Source organism: Mercenaria mercenaria, chromosome 5 (genome assembly GCF_021730395.1).
Source record: "Mercenaria mercenaria strain notata chromosome 5, MADL_Memer_1, whole genome shotgun sequence".
NCBI lineage: Eukaryota > Metazoa > Mollusca > Bivalvia > Venerida > Veneridae > Mercenaria > Mercenaria mercenaria.
In genome coordinates this window covers 77,679,976-77,695,656 of record NC_069365.1, presented here as the reverse complement: position 1 = coordinate 77,695,656, position 15,681 = coordinate 77,679,976, and the positions used below count along the sequence as shown (strand labels likewise).

The 15,681-nt window shown below is 36.2% G+C and overlaps 2 protein-coding genes across 2 annotated transcripts in view; one reads left to right on the top strand and one right to left on the bottom strand.

Annotated features, from left to right (window-relative positions):
- The first annotated feature begins 8,521 nt into the window (after positions 1 to 8,521).
- Positions 8,522 to 15,681, top strand: part of LOC123557691 (coiled-coil domain-containing protein 138-like) — a 30,688-nt gene continuing 23,528 nt past the window's right edge. The window contains exons 1-2 of the mRNA XM_045349319.2: positions 8,522 to 8,788; positions 15,443 to 15,516. Of these exons, the coding sequence (XP_045205254.2) occupies positions 8,527 to 8,788; positions 15,443 to 15,516 (336 nt within the window). The 5' untranslated portion in view covers positions 8,522 to 8,526. The remainder of the gene's footprint in view (positions 8,789 to 15,442; positions 15,517 to 15,681) is intronic.
- On the bottom strand, positions 10,719 to 13,769 carry LOC123557692 (uncharacterized). The gene is made up of 2 exons (XM_045349320.2): positions 13,426 to 13,769; positions 10,719 to 11,314 (listed from the first exon to the last, which is right to left on the bottom strand). The coding sequence occupies exons 1-2, from the start codon at positions 13,568 to 13,570 to the stop codon at positions 10,752 to 10,754; spliced, it is 708 nt and encodes a 235-aa protein (XP_045205255.1). The 5' UTR covers positions 13,571 to 13,769; the 3' UTR covers positions 10,719 to 10,751.

Sequence of the window (15,681 nt, the reverse complement as noted above, 5' to 3'; positions counted from 1 at the left end):
GGGGAAAAGTGCGCCATAACCACTAAAAAAGGGGGAAAATTGTGTCGTGATAAAAGCAGTGTTTTTCATAAATATATTACAATAAAAAAGAAAATGATTTAAAAACACATTGTCTCATGTTTTAAATGGTACAGTTTACTTTATCGTGTACATCTAGAAAGGTTTTTTTTTTAGGGGAATTTTTTTCAGAAATAGGGCAAAAAACGTACTTTTTTGACAGGGGAATGGGGCCGAATTTCGGCCCCAAAAACGGCCTAAAAAAACATAGGACTCGAACTCACAACCCTGAGATTAACAGCTAAACGCTTTGTCCGCACAGCTACCTGCACTTGCGACATCATATCAATTATTAATAAGAAATATATTATATATGCAATAGTTATATCGCTATTTAGATTCTGACACCAAAAATTAATTTACGGAAATATACGGAATATTCATGAGTGCCAGGTCAATACTTACGGACAATACTATTCTTTCATTATTTAAAATTGGCCAATTTATTGTCTGTCATGATTATAACCAGTAAATAGTAAACTGAAAACTTTAATGGCAGTCCATAGTTAGGGGTCCTGTAACCAGATCTCTAGACAACCCATATAAAGGTTGCCTAGAGGTGTAGTAATCATTTTATTAATACTTTATTAATGACATTCAAATGATGTTGTAACAACAATTTTCGTAAGTTTTAAGTACCTTGCCACCATTATTACAAGAGTAAAAAAATTAAGAGCTTCAGGCGGTTAATCAGATTTTGGTCAACTAATGGATTTGTTCGAAACTTAACCAGCTGATCATTTACATTTATTTGTGGTCACTGAGTTCTTAATACACATCAGACTTTCACTCAAAGTATTTTTAAAGTTTGATTTTCCTTTTCTGGTTGCCCAAGCAAGATAGCGTTATTTTAGCTTACCGTAATAATTCTATTTATAGCCCGGGCGTTTATTAGAAACACGGTTGGCTCAAAAGTTAGGGATGGGCGAATATTAGAGACAAATCACCAGCAAACATTCAAAATCTTGATGTAATATTTATTTTCGAACATACCGGTGACTATAAGAAAGTATGATGTGATAGTCGTACAAAAATCGATAACGGCCGTACTAGATCGGCACTATAACCGGCAAGCTAAACTCAGAAAATACATGATTTAAATTTAATTTATTCTGTCATGAATATAGTATCAAGTATTTTTGTTCGTGATTCTGTCATTTTCAAGCAAATTTAAACAACACCCTATTGTTTTAAATCAAAGCGCCTTGAATCTAATAATGATTAAATTTCCCGTGCGGGACCCCTGTCTCGAAATGTCAGACTAGTGACGTGACGTAATTACGAAAAGCGCGCGCCTTTGCATTAGCACATGTTTACCTGGGTCAATACACATTACAATGTATATATGATATGTCGGCATGTGTGTTAGTTTCAGTTAAAGCAGCCATGAAAGGTTATGTTCATAAAAATAATCATCCTTTCGGAACTATACTGACATGCATATTTGAACTCGAAAACGAATACAGTGATAGTGCTATTGTTCGTGCAAGGAGTGGGCATTAAAATACCGTGTTCATATAAAATATATGGAATTAAAGACAAGAAAAGTGATATACGATCTTACATCAGAAGGGAAATAAGAAAACTCGCTGTTTAACCAATAAAAGGTAGGATTATTTTCTAAGATTCATGGGATGGGCGCTTATTAGATAACATCCTATTTTTGATGTTTTTCGAAAAAAAGGCCGTTTTTTTGTACAAAAAGTCGGGACTGGGCGTTTATTAGAGCATGGGCTATAAATAGAATTATTACGGTAAGTATAAATTTAGTAAACACATTTTGCCTTTAAAAGGAAGGATATGAATATAAGCACTATTAAAGTTGTCAAAGATTTGCATTGACAAGTACATATTTTGCCAAAAATAATTAGAAATGCAAACGTGTTTATAAAATTATTATTACCAGGTCCTCCCTTTGTCTATCAAGATAGATTGAAAATGAATAAATTTCGAAGCTACACATTGTTTTAAAACTTGCCTATTTCGAAGCTACACATTGTTTTAAAACTTGCCTTTTTGTTTAAGGTAGTGGCAATATTCAAATATTTATCAAATGCAAAATCAATGTAAAACTAGAAATTATTTTGAAATCAAAAGAAATAATCCGCTTTTTAAACACTTGTACTAAGGGGAGATAATTACAAAAATTTCATAAAAAGTAATAAATTATACATTAAATTTCTAATAGGGATGTATTGGGTCGTTTTGTTCCTTAAATAAATCTCAAACAGAATATATGAAAACTGAAAAATGTCAGAAAATGTTGCTCAAATGTGATTGACCACCTTTGAGAAAAATATCAGTGCAAAACATTAAACAAGAGGACCATGATGGTCCTGAATCGCTCACCTGTCCCCACATGACCCAGTTTTGAACTGAGTATGATGTCGTTTTTTAGCTCACCTGTCACATAGTGACAAGGTGAGCTTTTGTGATCACGCAGCGTCCGTCGTCCGTGCGTCTGTCCGTGCGTTCGTCCGTAAACTTTTGCTTGTGACCACTCTAGAGGTCACATTTTTTGTGGGATCTTTATGAAAGTTGGTCAGAATGTTCATCTTGATGATATCTAGGTCAAGTTCGAAACTGGGTCACGTGGGGTCTAAAACTAGGTCAGTAGGTCTAAAAATAGAAAAACCTTGTGACCTCTCTAGAGGCCATATATTTCACAAGATCTTCATGAAAATTGGTCAGAATGTTAACCTTGATGATATCTAGGTCAAGTTCGAAACTGGGTCACGTGCCGTCAAAAACTAGGTCAGTAGGTCTAAAAATAGAAAAACCTTGTGACCTCTCTAGAGGCCATATGTTTCACAAGATCTTCATGAAAATTGGTCAGAACGTTCACCTTGATGATATCTAGGTCAAGTTCGAAACTGGGTCACGTGCCATCAAAAACTAGGTCAGTAGTTCAAATAATAGAAAAACCTTGTGACCTCTCTAAAGGCAATATTTTTCATGGGATCTGTATGAAACTTGGTCTGAATGTTCATCTTGATGATATCTAGGTCGAGTTCGAAACTGGGTCACGTGCCGTCAAAAACTAGGTCAGTAGGTCTAAAAATAAAAAACCTTGTGACCTCTCTAGAGGCCATATATTTCATAAGGTCTTCATGAAAATTGGTCAGAATGTTCACCTTGATGATATCTAGGTCAAGTTCGAAAGTGGGTCACGTGCCATCAAAAACTAGGTCAGTAGGTCAAATAATAGAAAAACCTTGTGACCTCTCTAGAGGCTATATTTTTCATGGGATCTGTATGAAAGTTGGTCTGAATGTTCATCTTGATGATATCTAGGTCAAGTTCGAAAGTGGGTCACGTGCCTTCAAAAACTAGGTCAGTAGGTCAAATAATAGAAAAATCTTGTGACCCAGTTTCGAACTTTACCTAGATATCATCAAGGTGAACATTCAGACCAATTTTCATGAAGATCCATTGAAAAATATGGCCTCAAGAGAGGTCAAAAGGTTTTTCTATTTTTAGCTCACCTGTAACAAAGTGACAAGGTGAGCTTTTGTGATCGCGCGGTGTCCGTCGTCCGTCCGTGCGTCCGTAAACTTTTGCTTGTGACCACTCTAGAGGTCACATTTTTCATGGGATCTTTATGAAAGTTGGTCAGAATGTTCATCTTGATGATATCTAGGTCAAGTTCGAAACTGGGTCACGTGCCATCAAAAACTAGGTCAGTAGGTCTAAAAATAGAAAAACCTTGTGACCTCTCTAGAGGCCATATATTTCAAAAGATCTTATGAAAATTGGTCAGAATGTTCACCTTGATGATATCTAGGTCAAGTTCGAAACTGGGTCACGTGGGTTCAAAAACTAGGTCAGTAGGTCTAAAAATAGAAAAACCTTGTGACCTCTCTAGAGGCCATATTTTTCAATGGATCTTCATGAATATTGGTCAGAATGTTAACTTTGATGATATCTAGGTCAAGTTCGAAACTGGGTCACGTAGGGTCAAAAACTAGGTCATTAGGTCTAAAAATAGAAAAACCTTGTGACCTCTCTAGAGGCCATATTTTTCATGAGATCTTCATGAATATTGGTTAGAATGTTCACTTTGATGTTATCTAGGTCAAGTTTGAAACTGGGTCATGTGGGGTCAAAAACTAGGTCAGTAGATCTAAAAATAGAAAAACCTTGTGACCTCTCTAGAGGCCATATTTCTCAATGGATCTTCATGAAAATTGGTCAGAATGTTCACCTTGATGATATCTAGGTCAAGTTCGAAACTGGGTCACGTGCGGTCAAAAACTAGGTCAGTAGATCTAAACATAGAAAAACCTTGTGACCTCTCTAAAGGCCATATTTTTCATGAGATCTTCATGAATATTAGTCAGAATGTTCACCTTGATGATATCTAAGTCAAGTTCGAAACTGGGTCACGTGGGGTCAAAAACTAGGTCAGTAGGTCTAAAAATAGAAAAAACCTTGTGACCTCTCTAGAGGCCATGTTTCTCAACGGATCTTCATGAAAATTGGTGAGAATGTTCAGCTTGATGATATCTAGGTCAGGTTCGTATCTGGTACATGTGCAGTCAAAAACTAGGTCAGTAGGTCGAAAAATAGAAAAACCTTGTGACCTCTCTAGAGGCCATATTTTTCACGAGATCTTCATGAAAATTGGTGAGAATGTTCACCTTGATGATATCTAGGTCAAGTTTAAAAGTGGGTCACATGCCTTCAAAAACTAGGTCATTAGGTCAAATAATAGAAAAACCTTGTGACCTCTCTAGAGGCCATATTTTTCAATGGATCTTCATGGAAATTGGTCAGAATTTTTTATCTTGATGATATCTAGGTCACATGTGCTCGTCATACTCAGTTCAACACTGGGTCATGTGGGGATAGGTGAGCGATTCAGGACCATCATGGTCCTCTTGTTAGACCTACTGACCTAGTTTTTGACCGCAGTTGACCCAGTTTCGAACTTGACATAGATATCATCAAGATGAACATTCAGATCAACTTTCATACAGATTCCATGAAAATATGGCCTCTAGAGAGGTCACAAGGTTTTTTTATTATTTGACCTACTGACCTAGTTATTGGTGGCATGTGACCCAGTTTCGAACTTGACCTAGATATCATCAAGGTGAACATTCTGACCAATTTTCATGAAGATCCATTTAAAAGTATGGCCTGTAGAGAGGTCACAAGGTTTTTCTATTTTTAGACCTACTGACCTAGTTTTTGACCGCAGTTGACCCAGTTTCAAACTTGACCTAGATATCATCAAGATGAACATTCAGACCAACTTTCATACAGATCCCATGAAAAATATGGCCTCTAGAGAGGTCACAAGGTTTTTTTATTATTTGACCTACTGACTTAGTTTTTGATGGCACTTGACCAAGTTTCGAACTTGACCTAGATATCATCAAGGTGAACATTCTGACTAATTTTCATCAAGATCCATTGAAAAATATGGCCTCTAGAGAGGTCACAAGGTTTTTCTATTTTTAGACCTACTGACCTAGTTTTGGACTGCACATGACCCAGTTTCGAACTTGCAATAGGCTTTGAAAGCGAACAGCATGGATCCTGACCAGACTGCGCGGATGCGCAGGCTGGTCTGGATCCAAGCTGGTCGCAAACGCACTATGTTGGTTTTCTCATGGTGCAGCTCATATTGTTTTCTTTCTCACAATGTAAGGTCTCTCCATGTATTATTAGCAATGTATAGTTCTATCATTTTTGATAGATAATGGATGCAAAATATGAATATAAACGACAGTGACTACTTCATAAGTAACTTGTGGCAGGGAGCACAATGCCCAGTTTTGTAGTGCTGCCTGACTGGAATATCACACCATGGACACGTGACATGAAACCCCACCCAGTCACATTATACTGATACTAGGCTGACCAGTCGCAGAACTATCCTCTAAAAGCTGAGCGCCAAGCAAGGAAGCTATCAGAACTATTTTTCACCTCTATGGTATGATGTGGCCAGGGAACAAGACACGGACAAGGACTCCCCCCCCACCCCCCGCCTCCCCATACTCAATTTTTTTAGTTAAATTTTATGGACAGATGAAACAATAATGTCCAAAACTTTAGTCACCCACAAATAATAATGATCTTACAGTATCAAAAACTTCCTGCTGGACAATGCAACATTTCTCTCACATCTAAGAAAATTTTGAAAAGTCACGTTTGAAATTTCTTTGATCCAAAATCAAACAAAGATTAGTTGTTAATCAATCATGAAGTCAATAAGTCACTCGTTAATCAATCATTATGCCAATAAATCAGGAAAATTATCTGATAAGACTTACATGATTATAGGATTTGGATTTACACACAGATGCGATATGAAGAATTTAGATATGAGCCGTGCCATGAGAAAACCAACATAGTGGCTTTGCGACCAGCATGGATCCAGACCAGCCTGCGCATCTGCGCAGTCTGGTCAGGATCCATGCTGTTCGCTAACAGTTTTTCCAATTCCAATAGGCTTTAAAAGGGAACAGCATGAAGCCTGACCAGACTGCGCAGATGCGCAGGCTGGTCTGGATCCATGCTGGTCGCAAACGCACTATGTTGGTTTTCTCATGGTGCGGCTCATATTGTTTTCTTTCTCACAATGTAAGGTCTCTCCGTGTATTATTAGCAATGTATAGTTCTATCATTTTTGATAGATAATGGATGCAAAATATGCTCTGCATATAGAAATTCAATTTTAGGAGGACAAAGACTTAGTGTGCTAGAGAAATTTATTTATGTACTTTTTTTTTGTTTTTTCAGCAGTAAAGTGTTAGGAATGGACTTCTCGGATGAAAGTGATATCGGTAAGAATATTATAATTTATGTTCATAGCTGGCTTGAGTTAGTAACATAGCAGGGGTCACATTCGCTCAGAAGTTTTTAGAGCCACTGTCAGCACGAAAATTTTATGAGATAATTAGGTTATCCTTTGTAGTAAATGTAAAATATTGCCAAATTCGAACAGCCAGATAAAACAAGTTTGAGCCACTTTCATGAAAGTGTAGTGAATGGCTGAGTTAATGGCAAATGGCAAAAGTGACCTCTGCAGTGCATGATGCTTTTGGCTGTATTAATGTAAGGAACCCATATTGACAATCGGCAATTTTTGTGCTGTTATGTATTATACGTATTTGATTGCCGCATCCTTCAGCCAAAACAGGAAATGGTTTTTCATAAGAACCAAAGAAATCCGAAATCCCATTTGGAGAAAATCCCCCTTGTGCAGTCAGTTATAATTACGACCTTTACTTTCTTAATTTTTTGTTGTTTATCTAACTTTAACCTCCTGTTTGATCCACGAAATCTGGAACAGGCTGGTATAACCGGACAGTTTTATATAAATCTCTCAGCAAATTCCCAATTAATGTCGGAATTTATAAAAAAAATTTGGTCCTAAATATACCTTAAATTGATAATGGAAAATGCACTGTTAAAACATATTTTTAAAAATGAAAAAGTTAACATTATCCCCCATTCCTTTGAAGTTTTTTAAAATGATGTACAAAAAAAGAATGGTCTTGTCTTCTTTTTAAAGAGCAGTGAAGGAAAAATCTTGATGCAGAAAAGGTGAATTAAAAAGCTATTTTGAAATTTGTATTTTCTGCAGTAATATGAATGAATGTCTCAGTGTGAAATTTGACCTCTCTAAGTCTCTCTATATTCATCTTGAGCATGTTAGCTCAAATGGTGCCTCAGGTTCAATTTTTCGCTCACCTGAGCACGAAGTGCTCAAGGTGAGCTTTTGTGATCCCCCTGTGTCCGTTGTCCGTCGGCGTCAACAATTTGACTGTTAACACTCTAGAGGTCACAATTTTGACCCAATCTTAATGAAACTTGGTCAGAATGTTACCCTCAATAAAATCTTGGACAGTTTCGATATTGGGTCATCTGGGGTCAAAAACTAGGTCACCAGGTCAAATCAAAGGAAAAGCTTGTTAACACTCTGGAGGTCACAATTTTGGCCCAATCTTAATGAAACTTGATCAGAATGTTACCCTCAATAAAATCTTGCACGAGTTCGATATTGGGTCATCTGGGATCAAAAACTAGGTCACCAGGTCAAACCAAAGAAAAAGCTTGTTAACACTCTAGAGGTCACAATTTTGGCCCAATTTTAATGAAACTTGGTCAGAATGTTACCCTCAATAAAATTTTGGATGTATTCGATATTTGGTCATCTGGGGTCAAAAACTAGGTCACCAGGTCAAATCAAAGGAAAAGCTTGTTAACACTCTAGAGGCCACATTTATGACTATATCTTCATGAAACTTGGTCAGAATATTAACCTTGATAATCTTTAGGTCAAGTTCGAATGTGGGTCATATGGGGTCAAAAACTAGGTCACCGGGTCAAATGATAGGAAAAGCTAGTTAACACTCAAGAGGCCACATTTATGACCATATCTTAATGAAACTTGGTCAGAATGTTAATCTTGATGATCTTTAGGTCAATAGGTCAGGTGAGCGATACAGGGCCTTCATGGCCCTCTTGTTAACTCTAGCTTTATATAGTATATTTTTTAAATCTGACACAGATTCTGCAGTGACCCCAATCCAGCCACAGGATGATGCTGGTCACGGACAAGTTCTCGATTCTGATTCACTGTCAGATTTTCAAGGTCAGCTTGAAGATAGGAAGAGTAAAGGTCGAAGGCCGAGGAAAAGGTCAGACCACAGTCGAGAAAAGTCCTCCGCTGATACAAAAGGGCTAAGGTCGCAAGGCAGAAAAAGCAATTTACAAGGTAAGTTATATTTTCCACAAAATGAGTACAATTACCGGTGTGTCAGAGTATGGATATGTATTTGTAGATTGGGTAATACTGTAAAAGCACATATTTTGGCTGGGTCAAAATTTCGCAAATTTGAAGTTTTGAGTATGTTCGCTGGGTTTGATATTTGTGAAATTGTTAAAATGGTATCCTAATTTGATTTGAATTATACCAATGGTAATTATATACGTGAGGATTAATTTACGCGAGATGAAGGGCCTGGCAAATATAGCGAAAATTAAATCCTCATGGAAATTTCTGCTTTTACAGTACTCATGACATTTTTATTTTTTTATTAATATTTGCAATTAAGGTAAGGTAGCAAGTAATGAATATTGAAATCAGCGTTTTTTGGTGGGAACTTAATTTCATGGTTGTATCAGTCTGTGAACTGTTGTCCTAACAAACATTTGAGCTGCACCATGAGAAAACCAACATAGTGCATTTGGGACCAGCATGGATCCAGACCAGCCTGCGCATCCGCACAGTCTGGTCAGGATCCATGCTGTTCGCTTTCAAAGCCTATTACAGTTCGAGAAACTGTTAGCAAACAGCATGTATCCTGACCAGACTGTGCGGATGCTGGTCGCAAATGCACTATGTTGGTTATCTCATGGCTCATTTAATTAAACTTCTCATTAGTGATGGCAACGAATATTCGAATATTCGAATATTCGTTCATGACACGAATATTCGAATACTGTTTCACTATTCGAATATTCGGAAAAAATATAAAATCATAAGAAATAAATAAAAACTAAATGCAAGAACCAGTATGTTCGTTTATCCAATTTACCAAAATTCGCTTTCATAGTAAATACGCGCGAAAATGGCTTCCGTCGCTGTCAGACGTGTCACTTTGTATATTAGCGTGCCGATATTGTACATCGCTATGGTGATGACATCGTATCCTGTAGTAAGTAATTCGCTAATTACTTTCCTTTAGAAATTTTATTAGTCCCCAATTGATGTAAATCCGTTACAAATCGCCTTGTTTTCGGTAGGTGCGAACCGCATATAATTGAAAAAAAAATCACCAGAAAGCACTTGAATTAATGACTCAGATTTCAGTCAAAGTCGATTCAACATGTATTTCAGTAAAGAAAAATGCCGAAAAGTGTTGTAAACAAGTCAAATGTGATGAATATTATTTTTATGTAAAACGGATTCCTCTTGATAATAAATGCATTTCGTATGGAAAAAATAGTAGAATCTACTCAATATTCAGACAGAGGGTAAAGTTCATAAGATTCATAAGATTTTGAGTTGATTTGTTGATCATTTGATGACCGAATATTCGAATATTCGTTCGGAAGGCTGACCGAATATTCGAATACCAAAATTGCTATTCGTTGCCATCCCTACTTCTCATTTATTTTACCTTTGAAAATTGAAAACTCCACGGAATAGCTGTTTTTGGTCAAAGTTGCAAAATTACATGCAAGATTTTTCAGTATGAAGCCGCATTATTTTCAAACATGTATTGAGATATGAAGCACAAACTCTAAACAATGTATGTAATGATGTTTGTTGTCATATCAGATTGTAAAATGAAACTGACATGAATATTTTCCAGTCTATAGTAAAGGAAAATTGTCACAGAGTATCATTAGGACTTAATGTTTTGATAAGCGGAGATAGTCAGATGGCCAGTAAATTTAGGCTGTTTGGTTTTTAGGGGTACTTTGTGTATAAAGGTTAAGTTTGGAAATTGTTTTTTCCCCCAAAAATAGAAGGGTTCAGGTTAATATGATTGTGTATTTGCTGTAGGAACTGGTACCAAACTTCTCTTTGTTATGAGGGTGAAAGTTGGGGGTACTGCTGTACTTAAGTTCCTGTTTTGCAGGCATTTCAGTACATGTATATTGTTCTGACAAAGTTTATGTGAAAAAGTGAAATCATATTAACATTTATAACTGATTATATTTTTCAATAGTTACATCATATTCTCCATAAAATACATCATGGATAGAGGATTTCTGGTGCTGCCTAAAGAATTCATCATGGGCATGTGTAAGTCCATTTCACCATTTAGAAGCATCATAGATACAGGAGAGAACCCAAATCCTGCTGAATATTGGCCCATTAAAGATCCAAGTGGCTGCACTGGTGCTGCTCTTCCTACTGAGCCCATTCTTCCTGTTAAACCTCCAATGCCGGTCATTTCAGATCCGAACCCCATCTGTCCGCCGGTCATTCCAGCTAGAGCTCCTTGTTGCTGCATCCACTGGTTTCCCTTGGCAACTATAAAATCTGTAAGAGCTTGACGGGTAACGGTTCCATTGGTTCCTGGGGGTCGAACTCCCATCTGGGTTGCTAGGTTAACGAAAAATGGTGTGTACTGTAACATCTGTGCGATGGTAGCTGGTGGTCCGCCTTGTCTTGTAGCAATGGCCATCATCTCAGGGGTTGGCTGTGCATTTGGATGAACAATATGCCGAACAGCAGACGTGAGTTGCATCATATCCATTGGATCGAGCTCGAACATTTGGCCTTGTACTGAAAGTAGAAAAAGATTTTTCTTTGAATTTAAGACAATGCTCTCAGTTTTGTTACTTGTTACAATGACTTTTTGTTTGAAAAGTTGTAAGCTTGTTTGGCTTGTTTACTCACCCTATGGATTTTGCATTTTGTTGTGTTTGGCTTTTGGTTGTTCCTAGTATATATTACAAAAGAAGTTGGAGGATACTGACTTTTTCTTGGTTTTGTGAGTTTACAAATTTAGTGATATTTTGGAAGGTTAATGATGTTGCTTTCAAGTTGTGAAGAGTGCCCAGTTAGTCTGGGCTCATCAGTGGCACTGATCATCTTGAAACATTATTCTAATTATCAAAATTGTTTCCTTTTATATTAAAGTCAATTTTAAAGGTCCTTCTACACAGCTTACAAGTTGCATTTTGAAAACTAGTTGTGATTGTAAAATAATAATTTGTCAGAAAGGCAAAAACATATTTAGATATAAAAGAAATCTTTAAATCTCCTCAGAACTATGTAAACATTTTGATGTCTTGAAGATGAAGTTGATGTTTTACCTTTTGCATTACATTGTCAGTTTAACCCTTACCCTGCTAAATTTCTATAATGAACTTGTCCAAAAAGATACTGACTGAATGGCGAACAGTGCAGACCATGATCAGACTGCACGGATGTGCAGGCTGATCTTGGTCTGCACTGGTCGCAAAGGCAGAATCACTTGCCGCCAGCCGGCTAAGGGTTAAAAATGTTTGGAGAAAGCTGTTGAAAATACATTAAAAATCTGAGAATTAAATTGTTTAAAATATCTTCCACTTTTGAACACCACATTTTACATTTTCAAGATACTGCATTTTATCTTTTACTAAAACAAAACAACGTACCTTCTACATCACTTTCCAGGGAGGATGAGAATGGTTTAAAGATAATGATGAATTGATAAAATAATCAAAATCTTCATAGTCTGTCACTGACAAATCATATGAGCCACCCCATGTGAAAACCAACATAGTGGGTTGCGACCAGCATAGATCCAGACCAGCCTGCGCATCCGCGCAGTCTGGTCAGGATCCATGCTGTTTGCTTTCAAAGCCTATTGCAATTAAAAAAACCTTTAGCGAACAGCATGGATCCTGACCAGACTGCGCGGATGCGCAGGCTGGTCTGGATCCATGCTGGTCGCAAACCCACTATGTAGGTTTCCTCATGGCGCAGCTCAAATATGTATTTTTACCTGACATCATTATTACCTCCCTTTGACTGTCTTGGTTGTGCAACCAAGATAGATTAGAGATAAATGAATTCAAAAGCAAGACACAGTTTTAAAACTTCGCTTTTTGCTTCAGATTGTGGATATAACCCAAAAAAACTTGAAATTATATTGACGTAAAAAGAAATACTCAGTTTTATTGAATAATGTAGTATAAATGGGGGGATTATATAATTATAGGATTTTACATATTTCCATAAAACATACATTTGTAATAGGGAGCTTACACTTACATAATTATGTAAACATAATATATATATTTAAGAAACAATGAGAGGGTCATTGTAGTAAATATTAAGTAAAGGCCTATCAAAATTATACGAAAAGTGAAAATATGTCATGAGCAATTGACACAAATGTTTTAGTAGATCTATTTCTGAGTATTTTTTGCTGAAGTATTTACTTTTTTCATACCTTTATGATATTCTTTGTATTTTTTTCTATTTTTATGGAATCTTAAATATTTTTTATGGCATTTCTTAATAAATGTTTGTTTGTTTTATGGTATTTCTTAACAATTTTATTTATTTTTTCACGATATTTCTGAATAATTTTATGTAATTTTATGGTTTTCCAAATAACAAAGAAAATTAAGATAAAAAATGAAATTATGAAAAATTTTCACAATGTTTATAATGTACAATGTATAATTTTTTCCTCGCAGTCTGGTCAGGATCCATGCTGTTTGCTAACTGGTTCTCTAATTACAATAAGCTTTGAAAGCGGACACCATGGATCCTGACCAGACTGCACGGATGTGCAGGCTGGTTTTGATCCATGCTGGTCACAAATGCACTATGTTGGTTTTCTCATGGTGCAGCTCATAATTATATAAAAAATATAAAATGTAAAAATGAATTTTCCATACCTGTAAGAAGCCATGCCAAGAAAACTGTTACTGTAGAAAAAATGTTTCTCAAATCCATTTTTTCCTTTTTTCCGCCTTTTTTTTCCAATGTTGATGTTACCTCTTGCACCAGCAAACAGAAAGTGGACCACCAAACCAATGGCATTGATTTAAGTACTCATGCAGATGAATGTCCTGACAGAAATATAGACTGGAACACTTCATCATAATTAGCATGTAATTTTGAGTGTTTGTTTATACAACAAATTAGTGTCTGGTGCAAGAAAAATGTGACAGCTATTTTTACACCGTCATGACGAGACAGAGCTATAACATTTTTCTTTTGCAATTAGCATAGGTTGATGACAATAAAAGTAATTTTCTTGATTTTTGTTTGTACATGTACTTTCTTAGCTTTTTATTGAGTCAGGTGAACAACAGTTTCTGATCTTGATAGTGACCATTTTTTATTGCCATTTATCTTGCAAGCTTAGCAGAAAATAAGTATTATTGCACAGAATTGTCTGTTTTCTTGTTCATTTGAATGTAAGCTAATTTATAGCCACCAATGGTAACCTGTGTAGGCGACTTCTACAGAAGACTGTTAGTTGTTTTGTGTATGGTGCCGGATACAGAACACATTTCAGTTCCAGAAGCTTCCCTGGTTCTTTAGCGCGCCAAGTGTAAAACGCCTATACATAGGACTCTTATCCCAGTATTAATCATTTTTAGTTGTAGAAGTGTGGGCTCAAACTCATGACTCATGGTTTTATAGTCAGTCCCCTGGACCACTGTGTCTGTCTGTTATGCATTATACATTGTTACTCATACCATTGAGTTTGAGGGACTATTATGGACTCACTTTGTCCTGTCATTGTGGCTGTATCTTTATCTCAATAAAAAGGATTTTATGTTTTCATGATAGAAAGCACCTGGGGGGAAATATAGAAAGCACCTGGGGGAAATATAGAAAGCACCTTGGGGAAATATATAGGTAGCACAAGTAACAGAACACTTTGTGTGACAAACCCTGAGTTAGAAAGAAAAAGGATTTTATGTTTTCATGATAGAAAGTACCTGGGGGAAATATATAGCACAAGTAACGGAACACTTTGTGTGACAAACCCTGAGTTAGAAAGAAAAAGGATTTTATGTTTTCATGATAGAAAGCACCTGGGGGAAATATATAGCACAAGTAATGGAACACTTTGTGTGACAAACCCTGAGTTAGAAAGAAAAAGGATTTTATGTTTTCATGATAGAAAGTACCTGGGGGAAATATAGTAACGGAACACTTTGTGTGACAAACCCTGAGTTAGAAAGAAAAAGGATTTTATGTTTTCATGATAGAAAGCACCTGGGGGAAATATATAGCACAAGTAATGGAACACTTTGTGTGACAAACCCTGAGTTAGAAAGAAAAAGGATTTTATGTTTTCATGATAGAAAGCACCTGGGGGAAATATATAGCACAAGTAACAGAACACTTTGTGTGACAAACCCTGAGTTAGAAAGAAAAAGGATTTTATGTTTTCATGATAGAAAGCACCTGGGGGAAATATATAGCACAAGTAATGGAACACTTTGTGTGACAAACCCTGAGTTAGAAAGAAAAAGGATTTTATGTTTTCATGATAGAAAGCACCTGGGGGAAATATATAGCACAAGTAACAGAACACTTTGTGTGACAAACCCTGAGTTAAAAAGAAAATGTTTTTCACATCCATAGAAAATATTTTGTGCTCACAACATGAAATCTTGTTTACACAACATATATATTTTGTTCTTACAACACTTGAGATAATGCCCAACCCTTTTAATTAGGCCTATTGTGGCATAGCACCATCTTGATTTAGGTGTGGGTGGGCTTTTCCAGCACGCCACTATGTCATCTGAAGTTATGATGTAATAATTGTGATGTCAGAAGAATAAATTGTTGCATAATATCCCACCATTTTCAGCCATCTTTGTTTAATAGGAAAACAAATTGGTCTGTGTTAGAATTACTGTTTTAAACAATGATATTCCTGTCTTGCAGACCCACCAGATTTAAGCAGAGGAAATCTGAAAGAAATCTACAGGGAATTGGAGGTGATCAGCGAAAAACTCAAGGTAGACACGAAATAACTTCATATATAATTTCTTGTTATCTGTATTGTTACAGGAATCTTTGACATAGCAAACACTGACTTTTTATGCATATCAGAATTAAAGATAAATTTCAAAATATAAAAAAAAAAATTAAATGTATATGAATTAATAAATTTATTAATTTGT